The sequence below is a fragment of the Eucyclogobius newberryi genome, unplaced genomic scaffold (genome assembly GCF_026437365.1).
Source record: "Eucyclogobius newberryi isolate DKJ021-1_F unplaced genomic scaffold, fEucNew1.0.hap1 SCAF_1, whole genome shotgun sequence".
Taxonomy (NCBI): domain Eukaryota; kingdom Metazoa; phylum Chordata; class Actinopteri; order Gobiiformes; family Gobiidae; genus Eucyclogobius; species Eucyclogobius newberryi.
This window is the reverse complement of record NW_027315723.1, coordinates 24,429,236-24,454,231: the sequence shown is the minus strand read 5'-3', so window position 1 is coordinate 24,454,231 and position 24,996 is coordinate 24,429,236. Positions and strand designations below refer to the sequence as shown.

General features: G+C 37.3%; 1 protein-coding gene across 1 annotated transcript in view; it reads right to left on the bottom strand.

Moving 5' to 3' along the window:
* Positions 1–9,625: 9,625 nt before the first annotated feature.
* The window catches only part of LOC140364967 (endothelin-2), a 32,054-nt gene continuing 16,683 nt past the window's right edge, over positions 9,626–24,996 (bottom strand). The window contains exons 2-4 of the mRNA XM_072451343.1: positions 17,442–17,604; positions 11,637–11,756; positions 9,626–10,843 (exon numbers count right to left, since the gene is read on the bottom strand). Of these exons, the coding sequence (XP_072307444.1) occupies positions 10,774–10,843; positions 11,637–11,756; positions 17,442–17,604 (353 nt within the window). The 3' untranslated portion in view covers positions 9,626–10,773. The remainder of the gene's footprint in view (positions 10,844–11,636; positions 11,757–17,441; positions 17,605–24,996) is intronic.

The window sequence follows — 24,996 nt, the reverse complement described above, 5'->3', positions numbered from 1 at the left end:
ATAAAACACATGGATAAAAACACAGGGATAAAAACACAGGGATAAAAACACAGAGATAAAAACACAGGGATAAAACACATGGATAAAAACACATGGATAAAACACATGGATAAAACACAGGGATAAAAACACATGGATAAAAACACAGGGATAAAACACATGGATAAAAACACATGGATAAAAACACATGGATAAACCCACATGGATAAAAACACAGAGATAAAAACACAGAGATAAAAACACAGGGATAAAACACATGGATAAAACCACATGGATAAAAACACAGGGATAAAAACACAGAGATAAAAACACATGGATAAAACACATGGATAAAAACACATGGATAAAACACATGGATAAAACACATGGATAAAAACACATGGACAAAAACACAGGGATAAAAACACAGGGATAAAAACACATGGATAAAAACACATGGATAAAAACACATGGATAAAACACATGGATAAAAACACATGGATAAAACACATGGATAAAAACACAGGGATAAAAACACATGGATAAAACACAGGGATAAAAACACAGGGATAAAAACACATGGATAAAACACATGGATAAAACACATGGATAAAACACATGGATAAAAACACATGGATAAAACACATGGATAAAAACACATGGATAAAAACACATGGATAAAAACACATGGATAAAACACATGGATAAAACATAAAACACATGGATAAAAACACATGGATAAAAACACATGGATAAAACACATGGATAAAAACACATGGATAAAACACATGGATAAAAACACATGGATAAAACACATGGATAAAAACACATGGATAAAAACACATGGATAAAAACACATGGATAAAACACATGGATAAAACATAAAACACATGGATAAAAACACATGGATAAAAACACATGGATAAAACACATGGATAAAAACACATGGATAAAACACATGGATAAAAACACATGGATAAAACACATGGATAAAAACACATGGATAAAAACACATGAATAAAAACACATGGATAAAAAACACATGGATAAAACACAGGGATAAAAACACAGGGATAAAAACACAGGGATAAAAACACTTGGATAAAACACACGGATAAAACACACGGATAAAACACAGGGATAAAAACACAGGGATAAAAACACATGGATAAAACACATGGATAAAACACATGGATAAAAACACTTGGATAAAACACATGGATAAAACACAGGGATAAAAACACATGGATACAAACACATGGATAAAAACACATGGATAAAACACATGGATAAAACACAGGGATAAAAACACAGGGATAAAAACACATGGATAAAACACATGGATACAAACACATGGATAAAAACACATGGATACAAACACATGGATAAAAACACATGGATAAAACACATGGATAAAACACAGGGATAAAAACACAGGGATAAAAACACATGGATAAAACACATGGATACAAACACATGGATAAAAACACATGGATAAAACACATGGATAAAACACAGGGATAAAAACACAGGGATAAAAACACATGGCTAAAACACATGGATAAAAACACATGGATAAAAACACATGGATAAAAACACAGAGATAAAAACACAGAGATAAAAACACAGAGATAAAACACATGGATAAAACACATGGATAAAAACACAGGGATAAAAACACAGAGATAAAAACACAGGGATAAAACACATGGATAAAAACACATGGATAAAACACATGGATAAAAACACGTGGATAAAACACGTGGATAAAACACGTGGATAAAAACACATGGATAAAAACACATGGACAAAAACACAGGGATAAAAACACAGGGATAAAAACACATGGATAAAAACACAGGGATAAAAACACAGGGATAAAACACATGGATAAAAACACAGGGATAAAAACACAGAGATAAAAACACAGGGATAAAACACAGAGATAAAAACAGGGATAAAACACATGGATAAAAACACGTGGATAAAACACGTGGATAAAAACACATGGATAAAAACACATGGATAAAACACATGGATAAAAACACAGGGATAAAAACTCAGAGATAAAAACACAGGGATAAAACACATGGATAAAAACACATGGATAAAAACACATGGATAAAAACACATGGATAAAACACATGGATAGAAACACATGGATAAAACACATGGATAAAAACACAGAGATAAAAACACAGAGATAAAACACAGGGATAAAAACACAGAGATAAAAACACATGGATAAAACACATGGATAAAACACATGGATAAAACACATGGATAAAAACACATGGATAAAAACACAGGGATAAAAACACAGAGATAAAAACACATGGATAAAAACACATGGATAAAAACACATGGATAAAAACACAGGGATAAAAAACACATGGATAAAACACATGGATAAAAACACATGGATAAAACACATGGATAAAAACACATGGATAAAACACATGGATAAAAACACATGGATAAAACACATGGATAAAAAAACACATGGATAAAACACATGGATAAAAACACATGGATAAAAACACATGGATAAAAACACATGGATAAAACAAAGGGATAAAAACACAGGGATAAAAACACAGGGATAAAAACACAGAGATAAAAACACATGGATAAAACACATGGATAAAACACATGGATAAAACATAAAACACATGGATAAAAACACATGGATAAAAACACATGGATAAAACACATGGATAAAAACACATGGATAAAACACATGGATAAAAACACATGGATAAAACACATGGATAAAAACACATGGATAAAAACACATGAATAAAAACACATGGATAAAAAACACATGGATAAAACACAGGGATAAAAACACAGGGATAAAAACACAGGGATAAAAACACTTGGATAAAACACACGGATAAAACACACGGATAAAAACACACAGATAAAACACAGGGATAAAAACACTTGGATAAAACACACGGATAAAACACACGGATAAAAACACACAGATAAAACACACGGATAAAACACATGGATAAAAACACAGGGATAAAACACATGGATAAAACACATGGATAAAAACACACGGATAAAACACACGGATTAAACACATGGATAAAAACACATGGATAAAAACACATGGATAAAACACATGGATAAAACACAGGGATAAAAACACAGGGATAAAAACACATGGATAAAACACATGGATAAAACACATGGATAAAAACACTTGGATAAAACACATGGATAAAACACAGGGATAAAAACACATGGATACAAACACATGGATAAAAACACATGGATAAAACACATGGATAAAACACAGGGATAAAAACACAGGGATAAAAACACATGGATAAAACACATGGATACAAACACATGGATAAAAACACATGGATACAAACACATGGATAAAAACACATGGATAAAACACATGGATAAAACACAGGGATAAAAACACAGGGATAAAAACACATGGATAAAACACATGGATACAAACACATGGATAAAAACACATGGATAAAACACATGGATAAAACACAGGGATAAAAACACAGGGATAAAAACACATGGCTAAAACACATGGATAAAAACACATGGATAAAAACACATGGATAAAAACACAGGGATAAAAACACAGAGATAAAAACACAGAGATAAAAACACAGAGATAAAACACATGGATAAAACACATGGATAAAAACACAGGGATAAAAACACAGAGATAAAAACACAGGGATAAAACACATGGATAAAAACACATGGATAAAACACATGGATAAAAACACGTGGATAAAACACGTGGATAAAACACGTGGATAAAAACACATGGATAAAAACACATGGACAAAAACACAGGGATAAAAACACAGGGATAAAAACACATGGATAAAAACACAGGGATAAAAACACAGGGATAAAACACATGGATAAAACACATGGATAAAAACACAGGGATAAAAACACAGAGATAAAAACACAGGGATAAAACACAGAGATAAAAACACAGGGATAAAACACATGGATAAAAACACGTGGATAAAACACGTGGATAAAAACACATGGATAAAAACACATGGATAAAACACATGGATAAAAACACAGGGATAAAAACTCAGAGATAAAAACACAGGGATAAAACACATGGATAAAAACACATGGATAAAAACACATGGATAAAAACACATGGATAAAACACATGGATAGAAACACATGGATAAAACACATGGATAAAAACACAGAGATAAAAACACAGAGATAAAAACACAGGGATAAAACACAGGGATAAAAACACAGAGATAAAAACACATGGATAAAACACATGGATAAAACACATGGATAAAACACATGGATAAAAACACATGGATAAAAACACAGGGATAAAAACACAGGGATAAAAACACAGAGATAAAAACACATGGATAAAAACACATGGATAAAAACACATGGATAAAAACACAGGGATAAAAAACACATGGATAAAACACATGGATAAAAACACATGGATAAAACACATGGATAAAAACACATGGATAAAACACATGGATAAAACACATGGATAAAAAAACACATGGATAAAACACATGGATAAAAACACATGGATAAAAACACATGGATAAAAACACATGGATAAAACAAAGGGATAAAAACACAGGGATAAAAACACAGGGATAAAAACACAGAGATAAAAACACATGGATAAAAAACACATGGATAAAACACAGGGATAAAAACACAGGGATAAAAACACAGGGATAAAAACACTTGGATAAAACACATGGATAAAACACACGGATAAAAACACACAGATAAAACACAGGGATAAAAACACTTGGATAAAACACACGGATAAAACACACGGATAAAAACACACAGATAAAACACAGGGATAAAAACACTTGGATAAAACACACGGATAAAACACACGGATAAAAACACACAGATAAAACACACGGATAAAACACATGGATAAAAACACAGGGATAAAACACATGGATAAAACACACGGATAAAACACATGGATAAAACACATGGATAAAAACACACGGATAAAACACACGGATTAAACACATGGATAAAAACACATGGATAAAAACACATGGATAAAAACACATGGATTAAAACACATGGATAAAAACACATGGATAAAGACACATGGATAAAAATGAGGCCAAGTAAACTGGAAAACACCCTAACTCTGAAAAAGATACAGAACAGTTTCTTTTCACTGTTTTGTAAAGAATCAGAGTCAGAAAAATCTTTATTGCTGTTTTCATTTAACATTTATAAACTAGGAACTTGCTATTAAGGGTTAAGGGTTAAGGGTACCCTCTTCATATTTTTATGAATGAGTAAATGACCACGGAGTGCTGTCAGCAGCTAATTATAAACGATCTTATTTTTCTCATCAACCCGGACGTAAGAGCTGAAAGAGCGCTCTGATTGGCTGTGCTTGGGTGGTCCATCCAAGTTTCACTGTGATGTCTGAAAGAAGCTGTTTTGCCTGAGACTGAAAATGGTGCATGTGAATATTAACGACGGGCCGTTTGGGACAGTTACACAGATTTAAAAACAACTCATTGTTGTTTCCCCAGGTTTTAATACTGTGTTTAAATATTTGAATTGTGGTTTTTTTATGCTTGTTTATATTCTCCTATTCTTGAACTGTGGGTCGCGCATTGGAGACTAAATAAATGGTGTTTATTTTACATGCTTTGATTGGTAAACTATGAAACTATGACAACAATCACCACGTTTTATTCATTTATTTTATGTGGGCCAAGGAAGTTTGCACTTAGGCAGCTATGTGTTTTTTTCCCCTCAGCTTCAAACACAATTGATATAACTTGGTTAGAAAATAAACATAATAATATAATAATGATAAAAATAATCATAATATTTGAATTAATGTATTATTCTTTATAATAACAGCCGTGTCTGCAGAACGTACAGAAAGTGATGGATTTGATACAGGTGAGGGACAAATGCTTAATATTTGAAATGTTCTCTTAACTCATGAATAAACATGAACTACTTTAATCAGTTATATTTGGTTGTTGCTTGATTTATTTCCAGTGTATTTTCTAATGTTTCCATATTAAACATACTACACAAATACAGTGTACGCATAACATTATACATACATTCATACATTAATAAACTACATGAATGAATAAACACACAGCAAACTAATACAAACACATAACTAACTAAATGCTTGGTACTAAAGTCCACAAAGCTCGCACACTGGACCTTTTATGTCTTGTTGATACAAACTTGAGTGAGACACAAACTGCGGAGCGTAAACCCGTCTTAACTTCTCCTTTTCCCGCCTCGAAAGCACAAAGACACGCAGTGTGTTCTGATTGGCTGCCCCGGAAAGAGCTGTCACAACAACTTGTTTTTTCATCATCAAAGTCTGGAAGCATGAGCCCTCAAAACTCATAAAACACACACTGTAAACGCACTGCAGAGGGAGTTTTTCTGTAATTACACCCGCTTTTTGGAGGGATGCGGAGCAGAGGAAAGGCTGTGTTATTTTAGCCCATCCACTCCGAGCTTTATGTGCGGTTTGCTGAGCAGACTTACTGGAAAAGAGCTGGCAGGAAAACGCTGTGTTCTTCACCGAGCCAGAAGTCACAACGGTTCAGCGAAAACGTGTAAATGAGTCAACGAAACAAAAAAGCTAAAGTCACTGCCCTCAATGAGAAAAAAAAGGTGCCCTTTTCTGGTTGCATGTCGCTCGTGAATGTTATTGCTTTGCCTGGAATACTCCCCAATAGTACATTAAATCAATCAATCTGGTTCCATTTACAGATGTTTTATTAGGTTTTATTAGGTTTCAAAAGTCAAGCACCACAAACGTTACAGAGTGAATTTCATTACAGGGACTACTTCTCTCCCAATTCATGTTTTGTGATGCTTTTGTGTAATTTACATGAAATATCGTTTAGTGATCATCCATCGCCACTGATTATATTGATTTATGTTGATTTTTTATTATCAGGCCTATTATTATTATTATTATTATTCCTTTTTGCTATTGTTTGGTTATTAAATACTTTCAATTATTATACATTATTTTTCTAATCTGGGGATTATAATGCGATGTGTGAGTCACTGTGTTGGAGTAATTTCTCTTGTGGCTCTTTTTTGTATTGATAAATGTCATTATTTCAACCACACTCCTTCTAAGAATGTTATTTTTGTCTCACTGTAAAGACGCCAAAATATATGCAATTGATAAAATGTTCCACTAGATGGTGCTATTGTCAAGTGTGTATTTGACAGGTTGGATTACACATTTCACTAAAATATAGGGAACATTAATATATTTTGGATTTTACTTAACATTTTGCACATTTGGCCCCTGTTTGACAATTTTGGTGAGGTTTATCATGTTATTTCCTGGTTGGACATGAGCAACATATAACATGGAGGTAATCCCACAACTGTTACCTAGCAACCATACGGTAAACAAGAGCCAAATAAGTTATGATTTGACAATAAATATGACCTGATAACATAATTATTTTCCTGTACATTATAAATATGACCAAATTTGTGAAACTGAAATATTTTTAACACATTCACTGCATCTTAGGGAACTGTGTGATGTAACCTGTCAATTGTGTGATGTAACCTGTCAAATGTTCAGTTATTTTGGCAGTTATTTTATTAATGTTCCCAAGTCGATCCTTCGGTTTCACCACATTCAATAACTTCCCACTGTTTCGAGAATTTGAGACGTTCGTCAGCCTAATGTCTAATAAAGTCCTTCGCTACAGATTTGCACCTTTGCCCTTCAATGAGGAGGTTGTCGGTTGGACTCCTGACCTCTCTGGCGTGTGCATGTCCTTCGTACGTACGAGTCAATTTAACCTGTAGTGAATGAATGTGACAGGAAATGGTTGGTGCTATTTAGTTTTCTTCTCCTCACAACAGTGGAACATACCATCTGCTGAAGATTTACGCTCAGGCTTACAGATTTATGAAGTTGGATGAGATGTCGGTGAGGTATGCGCCCGCAGCGTCAGAAAAGTGTGTGCTTTATGACTCTGTGGATCTGAAGTTGTGAAAAGGCCGAGCCCTCCACGCTCTCTCACCTGACACCTTGTAATTCAAAGCCCCGGCGTAAGATTTCAGACATAAAATAAATTGAAATGCTAAACTGAATGCATTTACTTCATCGCATGTGTATTTATCGCAGAAAAATACTTGGAAACGTGTGACCGTGAGGGAGCTTTTCTCTCCACAGACCTGATGTGTAACCCCCCTCGACTCCGTGCAGCTGTTCTTGCTTTGCCTCGGACATTCCAAAAGAAGGGCATAAAAGTGATGTATCTCCAAGAGTCGTGCAGGTGCTGTGTCTGCAGAGCTGCTTTCATTTACGCTTTGGACCTGCTGCAGTTCTCTTTCCTCAGCTCAGAGGTCAAAGTTCAGAGTCACAGAGCTGCTGAGGATGTGACTCTGCATCATGACATTATCTTGATCACCAATTCAGTTCAAATAACAATTAACTGTCTATTTGTATAGTATTGATTGATTGATTGATTGATTGATTGATTTTGAGTTTGCGCCAAATATATATGACATAATTTACTCACATATTCACCTTATTCCAGAAGCCTGTGCGAGCGCCGCCATGTGATGTAATCCTTCTTCCTGTTGTATTAGTTAACGTCAGGCTGCCGATGTCCAGACAAAGAATCGGTGCATTGTTGACTTCACATGAACATTGGATATTTTACATAAGTCAGTCTTTAGTCAGTACTTTAGAGCATGTTTTAGCAGAGACTTTTCCCTTGTTCACTATTTAAACAGAATAAGGTCAATACTAAACTACAGAAAAGCAGATTTTTCCACTTAACCCATTAACCCACCCGATTAATTACACACTTTAGCTTGTATGGGTTTTTACATACTAAAATGAGACTACATGATGACCATATTTATGAATAACAATTATTTTTTACTTAATTTATTTAATTTTATTTATTTTCTACAAAAAAAATGTAATAATCAGAATCAGTTTGTACTGCAAACGCACAAACTAAAAACCCTAAATAGCCGTTACAGGAATTACACCTACATTTTATTACAAGTGCCTGAATCATTGTTTTTGAGGGAAATTAGCTTCAGCTTTAAAACATTGTAAACCCATCAAAAGCTCAAAAGTCAGTCAGAATCACTCGACAGAAGCTTTACTCTGTCATTTAATTTACCAAAGAAAATCTAATCAGGATTTTAAATCAGATTTGACTGTGTGCAGAGCTTGTTCCCGCTTATAATCAGAATAAATCAGAAATCAGAAGTTTAAACTACAGTGTCTTAGCTTCACAAAGTGTCCAGTCATTTGTTTGTCCTCCAAAGGTTCAGGAACAGCTTCAGGTTGAATTGGGATAAATTATAAGTCATATGTACCTCTTTTTGGACACATTTCTTTTGATAAAATTTCACTGATTTAAAAAACAACTTGTCTGTATGATTGATGTATCCAACAATACTATACTTACAGCACACCTACGGTATTTTATTTGAAAAGAGGAATATGTGTGTTTTTTATAATTGTTCCCCCAAACTTTGATACAATATGTCAAGCAATCTATCAATCTATCAATCCATCCCTCTATCTATTAAAGAACCAGTCCAGACAGTGAAATAAATGAGTGTATTGTTTATTTAAACCTCACAAATAGGAGTAATCAAACCTTTCACAGGTTCAAACGTCTGGCATACAAAAATATACTTAGGCTATATTCACTCGTATCTTCACACAGTTCAAGACAAAGCTGTAAATAATGAAAGAAGCATGATCTGCCACTGAGAGGTCATGACCTTTGTTTGAATGATGCGGCTTTGCCAGGTACATTGTGGCATAATAATAACACTGTACACACATCCATGTGAACAAAGATATGACCTCACAGCATTGGCCTTTGTGTTTTGACAGTGTATAAACAGTACAAAATAAAACTGTTAGAAAATTGTAAAATGTCTGGCTTATTAAACACACACACACACACATATATATATATTTACGGTATATATTACTAATTACCAATCTGCTATCTCAAATGGCCCAAATGACAAAATAAGCATAGTTATGTGTTTAATTGTTTTATTTCCTTCCCTAAAAAGACAAGGTAAAGGTGCAATATGTCTTTTTTCTCATTATGCAAGATTGATAAGTTAAATGTGGGACATTCCAGGCCAAACATAACATCTGAATGGAGACGGGCAGCTAAGGTTAAGGTTTACTTTACTGACCCCTAGAGAGGTAAAAACCATTCTGTGTGTTTGACCCATCCTCCAGTCGATGGGTCAAACTGTCAGGAGCTCCCGGGTCAGGACCTGAGCCGCAGGGACTGACCTGGCGCATGTTTCGGGTTGATGGGTAAAGCAGAGCCTGGAGTAAACCCACCCAGACACAACGAGAGGCATGTAAACCCCCGACACAGGGGCCCGGGCCGCCGAGGGGGGTCAGGAGGTGGACCAGGAAAGACAGTAAGAGAACGCTAATGTCTTGGATCTGTGCTCACTTTTATTCACATGTTTCTGATGCTCTCTCTTATGTTCAAATATCTATAAAACATTATTGGAAAACGGTTCAAGGAACAGGGTGAATTTGTGTTTTGAAGTTATATATTATAAAAAACACAATTATTTATTAGCATCGTACAGGAAATACAATATTAGACTGTTAAATAGACACATGTATTTTGCCTATGTTATTTTGAAGAAGAACAGGACTTCATTGTTGTGCACAGGTGCTCAGGTGTGAGGCTTGAGAACGTGTCGGCTCCGTTTCTACCAGAAGGCATTGCGGTGACCCTGGTGGTGTAATGTGGTCGTTGATTTATCCACTCTGATGTCGTCTCTGTAACAGTAACGTGAACAGAACAGGCTTTGTTAAGCTCGACTTTGAACTCAAGTGAAAAAAGTCATGCAGGTCACAGGCAAACTCAAAGTCTCCTCAAAGGTGCACTGCATCACATCACAATAATCATCATAATCATAATCATCATCATAATCATACTCATAATCTGTATTTAACCCATGGGCTCAGTGTATTTTCACATAGTGATACTGACATAACAATCAAACATGTCATGACACCGTGAATATAGAGCATTGTGCTGCTATATCTCCACGGAGACCGGTCAGATCTGTGGAAAGGCGAGCCCCTTCATGGTAAAAATGATGGCTGAACACATACACATAGGGAAATATTAACTAATCACTAATAATGATTTGTTTGTCATTTAAAACACGATAAAGATATTTTTAAGGATAAATGTTGTTGATAAATGTTGCTCTAAAAGCACCTTTACTTCATAAGTAAAGGTGCTTAAACTGCATCTCATTTGAACCAAAAAAGACTGACGGCTTCATGACGCTCTGGTGTTTTACACACCAGGAATTGACTTTTGAGAAATCGTGTGTTTTTGATGCTTGGAGGGAGAGAACTTTCCAAACAGGATCCATCAGACTAGCGTGAATGAAGGTAAATACAACTCCAGGTATGTTTTTAATCAGGTAAAAGAGATATTTGTCCTTTAAAACTGTAACAAATCTCTCTGTCTTCTCAAAGTATTTCTAGGTTCTTGGGCGTACAACAGAACCACACTTCCTGTCATTCCCACTGATAACCACCTTCCTGCCTCACTTACTCTGTGTTGGGTCTGACGGAGCAGAACCTCTCACACTCTCGGTCCGGTGAGTGTTTGCAGAGGCAGCGGCTCAGGTCCCTCCTCAGCCGGACCGACCCGAATCCATACGGAACAAGTTGGCTAAAACAGACAGAAAAACAGCGTCAGTGTAAACTATCCAACTCCCCGTGGCCAGTATCTTTTACTGTGCAAATCAACATGCCGAAGGAGCTTTGAAAAGGGAAAAACAAGAGTATGAAATAGTACTGTAAAAGAAGATCATCCTTTTGAAGTGTGTGCCTGAAAAAACATGTGGGGGATGTGTTTACCTTTGACCCCACACCCCTTGATGCAACGTGTTCCGTTGATCAACTCTTGCTATGGATGAGTTCCAGCAGCAGAGAAAAGAGAAATGCTTTCACAGATGGAGTCAGCGCTTGACAGAAGTTATGTATAATATATGACATTTTGTTTAGATTTTCTCACGCTATATACTTCTGAAATACCAAGATCAGTGGTCCCAGATGTAAAAGTAGAGATACAAGTGCAAAAGAGTACAAGTAGCACATACAAAATACTGTAAAAGTATGTTAAAATGTAAAATGTTCATGTTCCAATAAATGTTTTAGTTTTCTTACTGTGCTTTTTTATTTTTTTTGGTCAGCTCTTGAATCTAAAATCCATAGTCAGAATATCAACATGAACAACACAAAATACCCCTCAAAGCAGATGGAACATACTTTTTGTACTTTTAGGAGTAGAAAGTACAAACACTGCTCTCAAATGTAGTGTAAAATGTCACAGTAAAATGTGCAGTTAAATAAGGTTGCTCATGTACTTTTTCTTTTGTTCTTCTTTACTTTCCACCACTGGCCATCATTTATAACAAAATGGACCAAAATAACATGTTTTAAATTGCCTTTGGCAGGGTTTGATTCCTTCCATCGCCCTCTAGTGGATTCTGTGTGAACTATATCAGGTGTATAAAATAAATAAAAGCTAAAACATGACAAATGTACCATCTACTTCAGGAGCCTTTGTCATGTGCATTTTCTTCAGACACAGATCCTTTTGTGGATTCAGCGTTTTAAAATGGCTGCCATCTGGCTCTCATTTCTTGCGCATGTAGTGATAAAACGCTTCTTTCATCTCTGCGCCCTGTTCCTCCTGCCACTGTCTGACCACATTTGTTTTTCACATCTTTATGGGCCTAGTCATCGGCACAAAACTCTTCCGGTTTGCACACCTTTGGATTGTAAACGACAGGTCAAATCAAGCATTTTTCTGGAGCCAGTGCTGGTTACTTATGAATACTAAAGCATTTTATTCCAACATTTTATTCCAGTTGTCCATTTTCTTACAACTATATTTGAAAAGTATTGTTTTCACTTTCTGTAAATTGTGAGAAACATTATGCAAAAATACACACAACACAGAACGGTTTGCTGTACATATTTAGAGGCACCCTGCACTTTAGAAACAATGGTCTGTGGGCTCTCGAGCTGAAAGTGGTCTGAAGTGTATTTGGAATAAAAGCAGCAGATAATGACAAAGACAAACTGAAGTATTTGTGTGGTTTGTGGTTTCATTCATGAGCTCAAAGTGGAGATTGTGAGCCTGGTATGGAACCATGAACCACAGTTGTATATTTTCTTATGTACAGAAAGCATCTTATTTTTAGTTGCTACAATTACGTGTTATGCACAGGAAAACTTTGAGAAGGGTAAGGTGTGTTTTAAGAAGTTGATTACAGTCACGATATGCTTGTTCTGGCCAATATTCCTTTGAGATGTGCCACAGCTGAAAACACTGGCTGTGTGTGGACATTAGTGTCAAATATTCTCAAATGCACAGGATCTATAGTTTAACAGAGACATGTTTAGAGGAGGTCCTTCACGTTTGACCCATATTCTTCGATGCCTGGAGCGGTGGCCGACGCATCTCCAGATCTCCAGGACCTGTTTTTTTTTTTACCTGTGGTCTATGATTTGTATTGATGGGGTTTTTCCATCATTATGTGAGTAAAATTCAGATTTTTGTATACATTGTTTTGTTAAATGTACTTAACATAATACTTGTATATGAACAAACTAATATAAATAAATAAATAATTGTAAATTAAAAATTAACAGCCATCAAACTCAACTGTGTTTTAAGATCCTTTAATATTGCAAAAACCAGCTCTTTTGAAAACATTTATGCAAAATCAGAGACGGACCTGATTTGAAAATGGAAAGATTTCACGGACCTAATGGGACGTTTACGTTGGACAATATATGCCTTAATATCATTGGATGTCTTTTGTTTAATGTGTTTAATTTTTTATTTCAATTTTTTCTGTTATTCTGTTCTGTTCTATATTTTAAAACAAAGGATGAATAGAAACTAAAACAATTGTGCTTGAATCTGAATGTAGTGCACATTTTATCTTTTATCACTGCCGGAGGAAAAGCAAATACAACAGGCACAGTTTTCATACACTGGAACTTTCTGTCTTTCACGCTGTAATCTCAAAGCCACTTTACCATAATCTTCAGTCTTTTTTAGCGCACAGAACAGCTCTATTTTAGTCTCTTCTTTAACATTTACATCCTTTACCATCAACACTTTTCAACTATTTCAAGCACAAATCCCCACAAAACTTTTATTAGTGGTGGTTACTCATGGCGACCACTTCCACTCAACACTTTTGGATCACCTTTATGTCAAATTATTTTTACCCTAAACCGACAATTTAAAGAAATCTATTCCCGTCAGATAATTACATTGAATGATATATTTCACGTGGCAATTGTGTCATTAGGCAACACTGATGCGTCTATTTTTAAGGTGAGATATTTCTGTTTTGTGTAGTTTTGTAATTACATGTATTTATTCCCAAACTGGCAACCGGCCAATCAGACAGTGACCGCACGACTCTGAAATGCTTGCGATTTTGCCCTTTAGTTCCTGTTAATGTACTGAAGGTGAGGGTTTGGGAAAAGTCCAGGATGAAGACGGTGTAAATTACAGTTCGTTAGACGCTGGCTGTTTCACAATTAAATCTCCCACATCTGAGCGCTCACTTCTGCTAATGTGACTAAATTAACTTAATTACTAACAGTGAAAAGAGGCAGCGGTATCAGAAATGCTCCAAAAATGCCACTGAAATATGCTTTATAAAACATTTGAAATTGAAGCTTTACTAGTATTAGTGTAGGTACCAGACTACGGGCTATTTGAGTGGAGTTTGCATCTTCTTGTGGCTCCGTTATTCATATGAAAAACAGAAAGGACTTTATCTTTAGTACCCTTCTTGTTCTGTACTTTGCAAAGCACTTTGAAATACTTTATGTACGATGTGTGAAAGTTGTGCTTTGTGCAGACGTTAGCCACATTTGCATATTATCGCATTTGTAACTGTAGATACCAGTAGCGTGCGGTGACTTTTATAGACGGGCAAGGAGACTTGAGGTGTTAAATATTGAACACGAAAGTGAAAAAATAAATAAAAAATCGAATATGAAAGTGGGGGCTTTGAACATCGCTGAAATTATTATATATATAAGGTCATTGCACCGATAAATTCATTACACAATTTAGCGCTCTGTGTTGTTAAATGTACTTATAACTAACGTCTAACCATTATAAACTTGAACAGAGTCTTAGCTACAAACAAAGACTTGTGTGCTGCTGTTTCTTCACTTCTCCTTTGCACATGCTCAGTTAGGCACAAGATTCCCAACATTTTATTCAGCGTGGTTTGAACACAGATCCATGGGTTTGAGGCTGTGTGGTCCTCAGAGCATGTGCAGACCTCTAAAACAAGCTGCTGTCCATGAACAGTCTCTGAACACGGCCACAGACTGAGCAGCTGCAGGAGAAGAAGAATCAAGTTTCCCACGCAGTAATGCCCAGTGACCTGTAGAGGCCACTAATACACACAGTGACTTCAGCCAAGCTTCAGCAGCAGAAGTGAGGGGAAAACAGGCTTATTTGGATATATTTCAGAACAATTTATAATTAGTGGTGACAATTTTAGATTGTATTGGTCAATCACTGCCTGCCTTGATTGTAATGACCTCCATGTGAGTGTGTTCCAGTGCAAAGTTACACGTCAAAACTTAGAAAATCCTACGTCTGAGAATGACTGGAATGAAAAAAAATACAATAAATATCTCTTTAAAAAAAAAAACTAAAACTACAGTACCCTCACATGTTTACATATTGATGTGCTATTGTATGTACATATTTACCACAGGGAGAAGTATTAACTGAATATTCAAAACAGAGGTCACTTTGACTTTGTATCATATTATGAATCACTCTCCTGTGGTTTATAACAGTGGCCAAGGACCCTTTTATCCGGATGAAAATATCCCAAAGACCCCATGTTGCTCTCCACAATGGCATCTCAAGAAAACTCAGAAGTTCAAAACATGCTTATTACCAAATATGGACTGAGGATGAATTTATCATAGTCCTTGTTTTATCGGTGTAGTTATTTCCATTAAAAAAACACAACAATCTACAAACCAAAAACATATACACAGACTTAAAAAACGTATAAGAAAGTGTAGTATTCAAGTAATGATCAGTACTATCACTATTTTTGAGCACCACTGGCTTAGCAAATAGAGCCCTAAGACTAGACACATCAACCAATCACATGTAAAAGTCATCATACAAATGCACTCACTCTCCCCTCCTTCTATTACAGCTACATGACTCACTTCTCCCCTTCAGCAACCAAACCTTCCTCGTCACCACCAGTGTCTTCACTGACAAATCCATTATACTTTCCCATCATAGCATAGCCAATATTTCAACCACAAGTTCATTAATCCAATGATTCACTTTGTTATTTGTCTGGTTGAAATTTATAAAATAGAAACATGTCTCTGGCTTGTATTCTCTAAAACTTGAAACAAGACACCCAGAAACATTGATGTGTGGTGTGTCATTAATAATAATTATGGTGGGTTTAAACCACTAGTTTATTGCTTCCAGAAATAATGGCTCTGGGATCATTCTGTGGTTTGTAAATAAAACATTTTGACGGCTGTGGAACTAGGACTGCTGTGGCATCGTATTATTTAAGTGACTCTGAGGGAGAGACACTTAAGATGTCTGAGTTTGGAAATATAAAGTTCACTTCGGTGAAAGCAGAAATCAACATAAAATCAACCAAAATAGGGTGACTGAGGTGAAGCTATGATTTCCTCAAGCCAAAAAGTGTCTTCTATAGTATTTGATTTATTCATTTATAGCTATATAGTTTACACACAATATCTGCTCCCACCCACAGAACATACAATTATGTCACTTTGTATCGGCATTTCCTATTGACACACACATTCAAAGCACTTTACCCCAAAACTTAAACACAGTAACTAAAGCAAGAAGAGTATTTCTCAAGGGCACAGCTAACTGCCAACCTTTATCCTTATGTCACTCCACATTTAGACTCACTCAGTCCATGCAACTCTATACACCACCAGAGGAGAAGGTCAAACTATAACCATGTTTTATTTGTAGTCTGCCATAACACATTTTTGAGCCTGATTTGTGTTTTTGGAGCTGATATTGGGAAATAATCTATGCATATCTACTCCTATACTGTGATCTTTGTCCAGTTTATGCTTTCGCCACTGGGCAAACACTTTATCTCTATTTAAATATCAGCTGAATTATGTGAACACATCATTCTTCTGCAAGAAAAATCTTTTTGTCCATCCCAAGCCCACTTTATCATCTCTAAATCTTTGCACATTCAGAGGGTCCAGTTGCACTGAAAACATCAGTCATAGCGATATTGTAAATGTTTTTGGCCTGAAGGCGGCTCACCTTGGAGTGTTGACCCAGACGATGCCAATGTGGCAGAAGAAAATACACTCTTTGTCTTTCTGATTCTCACACGAGCAGCGCTTCTCTCGACGATGGGCCGTGTGGTGGAGCTGCGTCAGGGGGCTCTCCTCCGTGCTGGGGCCTGGTGCAGAGCTGCTTTCACCTAAGAATAAAAAAAAGGTGATTTGTTACTGTTGAATTATAAAGTGTACATGTTTGCATGTTTTCTTTTGTCTGTAGTTTTATCGTCACATAAACATGGTGGAAATTCAGTTCTAGATCATTCTAACAGCATGTTTGACCAAAGAGCTTCACATGAAAGTCAAAAATTACACAATCAAACATTAAAGGACTCACACACATAATACCAGTGAACAGTGTTTCTCAAACTGTGGTACGTGTACCACTGATGGTACGCAAACGCTAGATACACAAATGGTGATAAAAATCAAACCGTGATCTTATCCTTGTGGTTATTTACTATTTTGATATTGTTAAACCATGATTTTGTCTTAATAATAGTCTTGGTTTGGATCTGCTAATACTCAGATAGCATCAAATTATTAGGATGTACGATTAAGAACAACGTGCCATAGATATGTATACAATGTACCTATGGATTAAAAAACAAAGCTAACCCCACTGGTTATTCTTCCACAAAGTCAATTCAAATGGTGCTAGCAAAAACTCTCAATGAACAGACCATGGATCTGACTCACACTGCACCAACACAACCAAAAGGTCAAAGGAATACACACATTTACAACTCTTCACAGAAAACTGTGTATATAATAATATTAATAATAATACTGATAATAATTAACACACATCGATAAAGACCCTCGCCCCCTTGTAATCCGCAGGGTATGAGCCACAGTAGAGAGCACGCCTCTTATCCCCCCGCCTACATTACCCCTCCTTCACAAACAGTACCAACTTCATACTACTTCATTCAACATTTTCACAACCGCACGGTTTGAGATAGAGTTATGTCGAAATATTAATTGTTAATGACGAAATGTTTTCATCCCATTCAAAATGTCTGTAAACCAAAACGCATGTAAGTCTAAGTCAGTGTTTGTCAGGTTGCCACGGTAACATGATTACAGCTAGATGTATGCCCTCATTGGCTTTTTTATTTGGAATGGCAAGAAATTAAGATAGGTTTGTTATGTTGAGTTTTGGAGCAGGACCACACCCTTTCATGCCTCTTCCTGTAGCTACATTATTTAGCCATCCAGGTCAAACACATCAACATTCGTGATTTCGTGCCCCTCCCTCTGACCTCCTTCTAATTATTATTCTAATTTATGTCCTAGATGGGGGTATCGAGGCCCGGGAGCCTACAGCCTTCATCGCCAGAAGCCCCAAACCACATTCATTTCTCATGTTGTTCATGTTTCTTGCATGTCCATAAACGCTTTGCATCGTAGCTGGGGTAATGTTCCCTGCTAGTGAAGGAAGTATTGGCCAAATTTAAGTAATTTTTTCAAACCATTTTAAATGCTTGTAAACCAAAATAATTGTAAGTCAAGGACAATATTTGTAAGGTTGCCATGGTAACATGCTTGCAGATAGAGGTATGCCATCATTGGCTTTTTTGATCAGAATCCTAAGAAGAATTTTATTTGTCTACTTGAGAGTAAATTTTTTGACTTAATTCAAATGTTCAAGGGGGCGCTGTAGAGCTTTAAAATATAGCTCTATATATTGTATATCATTGCTTTCAGCTCAGCGATTTGCACAACATTTGTATTAATGCCGAAAAATAGTCTCATGCCAGAGATACGCAAGTTTTAACGCTTAAAAAAAAAAGTGTAAGTCATTTTTGTTTATGAGCTTGCCACGCCCACACGTATCAAAAATCAACATAACTAATTCTAATCGCACATGGGTGAAGTTCATTTTGACACATTTTCAAGACTGTGAGGTGTAAAATCTTTTTTTAAATAGGGTGCCGGCCACAATGGCCGTCTCCCCGTGGGGTTTAGGGCTGGGTCATATATAATTTTCTACTTGTCCTAACATTAGGTACGTTTGTACCAATTTTCATAAGTCTATGATTAAAAAGGCCTGTCATTTCCGTAATGTATTTTGAAATTTGAGGTGGCACTATTGAGTCATTTTACGTCATGCATTTTTGTAGACACCAAAACCAAAACCTTTTTCACCAATCCTGATTTTTTTTTCACATGATTTTGTCGCATTTTGCCCGGTCACAAATGAACCCGTTATACATTTTTTCAGTTGTCTAGGACAAATAGAATTTTGAAAAATCAGATGTGGAGAGGGCGCCAGAGAGCCATTTTATTAGCTAGCCAAAACATTTGCATATCATTGTGTTCAGCTTGAAAATAATTACAAACGCTCCAGTGACATTACCCTATAATTTTCTTTCATGAAACGTGGATTTTTGGGAAATTTTCCAAAATTGGTAATTGTGTTTGAAATTCCATAAAATGTCATTGCTCATGGGTTTTGTGTCCTGTGGCCAAATTTGAAGTGTTTTCAACAAAAACTGTAAGAGTAGATGCTAAAAGTACGACGAGGAGCACTTTTGTCAGCGCCGTGTTTGATCCAACGACCAATGACTTGTATGATTTAGGGCGGGGTCATAATATCATTTTTACATTACCTCATCAAGCGTCACATTTTTACAGCGACTTTTTTTGGCTTCAGGCTCCCATTGGCCCCATGTTAATCGATTTTTGAGGTGGCGCTACTGAGCCGTCTTTCAATATTCTTTCAAGGAATCTTCACTCAAAATTAGAACTCATAGCATATCCGTCCTTTACTAATCGTTTTTTGCGTTTTCCCCTCACCGGGACAATTCTCGTCCATAGGCTGGGCCAAATAATATTCTTCACACAGAATTACAGTCTATTAACTTTATTCATTCTGTAACAGAGGTCATCCAAACCTCAGCTGTGATTCACTGCAGTTTTCAGACCACAGTCAGAATCAAGACCAGAGACGCGAGTCCAAGACCAGTCAAACCTCAAGAACAATTCAGAAGAATAGCATGTACTTCAACAGTCCTTGTAGCCCTTTTATGAAGCAAAGAAACTCTTAAAACACTTTTGAATCGATTTTCCCACGACTCTAGACACATACTATAAGCCGTCGTCTAAATCTTGGCTCCAGGTCAGAGCCCACTCGACAGAAAGGGTCTACATGAGGCTTTACCACAATAATAGGGCTTAAAGCATAGTTCAGCTCCTACACCTTACATGGAGCGAACCCTCTCTTATTCACCATGGTTATGGCAAACTCATGTGCACAAGCGTTCATCAAGAACAATCTTTACAGCGTTTTTAAGGAGACTTTATGTTTTTTTTTTGCAGATCATCATTTTACATTTTGTAAGTGGCGTGCACTCAAGGCCCTTTTTTCTTTTTTTTTTACATATAACTATATTTAAATTGTTCAGAACTATATCCAAATAAGCCTGTTTCCCCTCACTTCTGCTGAAGGTTGCCTGGAAGTCACAGTGTCTTTTGGTGGCCTCTACAGGCTGCGGAGCAGTACTGCAGGACAGTAATCTTAGTTGTTCACCTCCTACAGCGATGCGCTCTCAGAATCAGAAACAGAATCAGACAATCATTTGTTCATTGCCATTGTCAATGAACAAAATTCACAAACATAGGAGCTTGCCTTGGTGATTCGGTGCAATATTGTTCGCCTTGTTCCGAGACTGAGCAGACAGCAGCTTGTTTTAGAGGTCTGCACATGTCAAACCTGTGTGGGAACCTTGGATGTTTGCAGGTTGGCCGATCTGAGCATGTGCAGAGGAGACGCGGAGCAACAGCAGCTCCAGGTTCCAACAAGTGACATAAAAAGGATTAAACTTTGAGAGACAATTCTTCATTTGTAGCTCTGGCTCTGTTCACATTTCTTCACATTAGTTAGAAATGCAGGCAGTCATTTAATAACATAGAGCACTAATCCAGAAGCAAACTTGGAACACAGATTATCAGTGACATGATCAATCAAATAGTTTCAAAGGGTTTACAACCAAAATGTACTTTGTGGTGAGTGGAGTGGACAGACCTACCTAAACGTACAATATGCAACTTCTCTGGTGGAGGGCATCTGCTTGTTCCCATGGAGATGTTTCACAGTATGGCATTAAACTCTATGACTCCACCAAGCCAAGTTAGAGGCAAAACCATTATTGCTTTGATAATACTTTACTACATTTTTGGCGATCAGGTTTCCCTGATTTCAAATGTGCATGAATGACAAGCAGATTAACCAATCAGAGAGATGCATGGTACGTTCTTGTCTAACATGGGGTTCTAATAGTAGAAAATGGCATCATTATCATTTATAACATTGCGTCAGTATATGGAGGAATCCGCTTCATATTTAACTCCAAGATCATCTCTTTGCAGATGTGCATGAGTGGATGCCATGCCTCTGAGCTGCTGTTTACTGCACAGATGACAGATCCACTCCAGAAAGACTGAGCAGGATATCAGTGGAGCGTAACAAGTTATGACAATGGTTAACAATTTAGCTAATCAGCTAGAACATATATTCTATATATGTATTACCCTGGTAAAACCCATTGAGAACCTCTTTTCAAGGATGACCTGAGGAAAAGTGAAAAACAGAAGCACTTAACTAATAAAAACATTTACATATTTAAAAAGAAGGAAACACAGACAATATTTGTAGGATTCTCCCTCAGTGAGACCAGCTGACACTACTTCAATTACAATTTAAAGGAGTTCCAAGCTGAGGGAGCAGCATAGGAGAAGGCTCGCTTCCCCCAATCAGTCTGCACTTGAGGGACAGACAAGCTTCAAGTTCTATTGCATATTAATCACCTTTTAAATGGCCGAACTATCCGAGTCCTGTCTTCAGCAGCTGGACTGGCAGTGGGATGAGGGTTGACCTGCATTAACAGCTCTAGTGCACCTCTACCTGCATGTTTTTACTTAAAAAGGGGATTAACCAGTCAAATGAAAGCAAGAATGGTAAGTAAATTAAGATAATTCATAAGAATTCAAGAACATCACCTGAAGACTTGCACCGGGACAGGACAAGGAGCACTGGAGCTGCCCCGAGCACAAATACATCTGCAGGGTGGTAAACAAACTGTAACCAGGGACTAGTGTGAAGGAGTGCAGCACAGTTAAGTGTGGGAGGTCAGAGGTCAGGGACGTGAAAGTGAAGTGCTCATAGCGTGTGCTCTAGTGCCACCACCTGGCATTACCATTGAAGACTGATTATCTACAAAATAAATACAATTATACTCTGCATATAAACTCATTCTCTGCTTCACAGCCCTCTCGTAATACTCAAACAAAGATTTCTCCCTTTGCTGAGTCATATTCGTTATTGTCCAATCAAAACTAAGGTTTGGACCGCGGTCAGTCATCCTGCTCTTAATTCATTCGACACAGAGATGATGCGCTGCTTGTCCATACTCACCATGTGCTTTGTGAAAACAGCAGAAATGGCTCAGTATTCCTCCCTCAAAATCCTGAGCAGGGTTACATTGGGTCACACAGGCCACAGCAGTGTGTTAGCTAAACAATCTGGGCCAGTTACGGTTTAATATCCAATTATTGGAACCACAGTTCAGTTTGTGGTTGTCAAATCAAAATAATTCTGTGTAAAATAAACTGAAAACTGCCTTTTCTACCTCACGTGTGTTGCACTTATTCAGTCATCTCAAGCAGTTCATTTAAACACATCTCTTTCCTTCATCATACTATTTACAGCACCCCTCATCAGTTTACATGAGCTGTTCATCTTTTCAAGCACTTTTTACATCTAATGTCAGTTCATAATTTTGTGGATAAACCGTTTCACTTCCCACATCATAACCTCTACTAATCATTCCCACATCACATACACACAGTGTAATGTCTTGATCTCAAACACTTATAATGAGTATAATCAGCCTGTTGTTACCTTCCTTGAACTCTAGTTTGAGTATGTTCCTCGACATGTTTGTGTGGTGTGAATTTAGCCTGGAGCAGGTAATTATCTTGTCTGCAGCTCCTCATCTTGAAATGCTCATGAAAATGTCATTCCTCGTGGCTCCACTGACATCAGCAGATAACCTCCTGAACAGCAAAAGGAATTAATCTGTTCCCATAAAAAGGTCCTAAACAGTGTAATTCAAGCTTTTGTCATGCTTCATCACACAAAACTGTTATATTGATTTTGAAAACTGGAAATTGTTGCCAACCACTTGATTCTGCTGCTTAGTGAAGTCTGTCCCTCTAATAAAAGTTAATCTTGTGGCATAATTCATTGCAGTTCAAGAACATGAATTTTATCTGAACTACATAACTAAAACACACACACACGCACGCACGCACGCACACACACAAACACACACACACGCCCACGCACGTACACACACACACGCACGCACGCACACACACACACACACAAACACACGCACGCACGCACACACACACACACACACAAACACACGCACACACACACACACAAACACACACACACACACTCGCACGCACGCACGTACACACACACACGCACGCACGCACACACACGCACGCACGCACGCACGCACGCACACACACAAACAAACACACACACACACACACACAAACACACGCACGCACACACACGCACGCACGCACACACACAAACAAACACACACACACACACACACAAACACACGCACGCACACGCACGCACACACGCACGCACACACGTTATACTTTTCCATCATGTTGATCCAAGGCAAATGTTTTAGCAGAAGTATGTTATATTTTTATATTTAGAAAAATATACATGACATGTACCATTGGAACATAACTGAAGTGGGTGGCTGGATCGGGCCGGCACAGCACAGAGGCCCTCATCATGACTGCACAGGAACAGGCCCTGAACACCAGAGCAATAGAGGCCCAGATCTACCACCAGACAAGACCCAAAGTGTAGGCTGTGCAAAGAGGCCCCTGAGACAATCCAGCACATATCTGCAGGGTGCAAGATGCTGCAGGGACAACATTCATGGAGCTCCATAACCAGGAGTCTGGCATAGTGTACAGAAACATCTGTAAGGAGTACGGGCTGGAAACACCAAGAAACATCTCCAAAGTTGCGCCATAATCTTGTGGGACTTCCAGACACAGACTGACATCATTTGGATAATCATCCTTCTCTTTTAAGAGCGGTAAACTCTGGAATTCATTACCCCCTGAAATAAAGTGCATCATGGAAGCAAATATGTTCACCTCCAGACTGAAGGGCTGAAATAAAATCAAAAGTGTACCCACCTGTAAGTGTTATGAATGTGTATGAGTGACGTGTATGAGTGACGTGTATGAGTGACGTGTATGAGTGACGTGTATGAGTGACGTGTATGAGTGACGTGTATGAGTGACGTGTATGAGTGACGTGTATGAGTGACGTGTATGAGTGACGTGTATGAGTGACGTGTATGAGTGACGTGTATGAGTGACGTGTATGAGTGACGTGTATGAGTGACGTGTATGAGTGACGTGTATGAGTGACGTGCATGAGTGACGTGTATGAGTGAAGAAGAATGAGTTGTGTACATGTG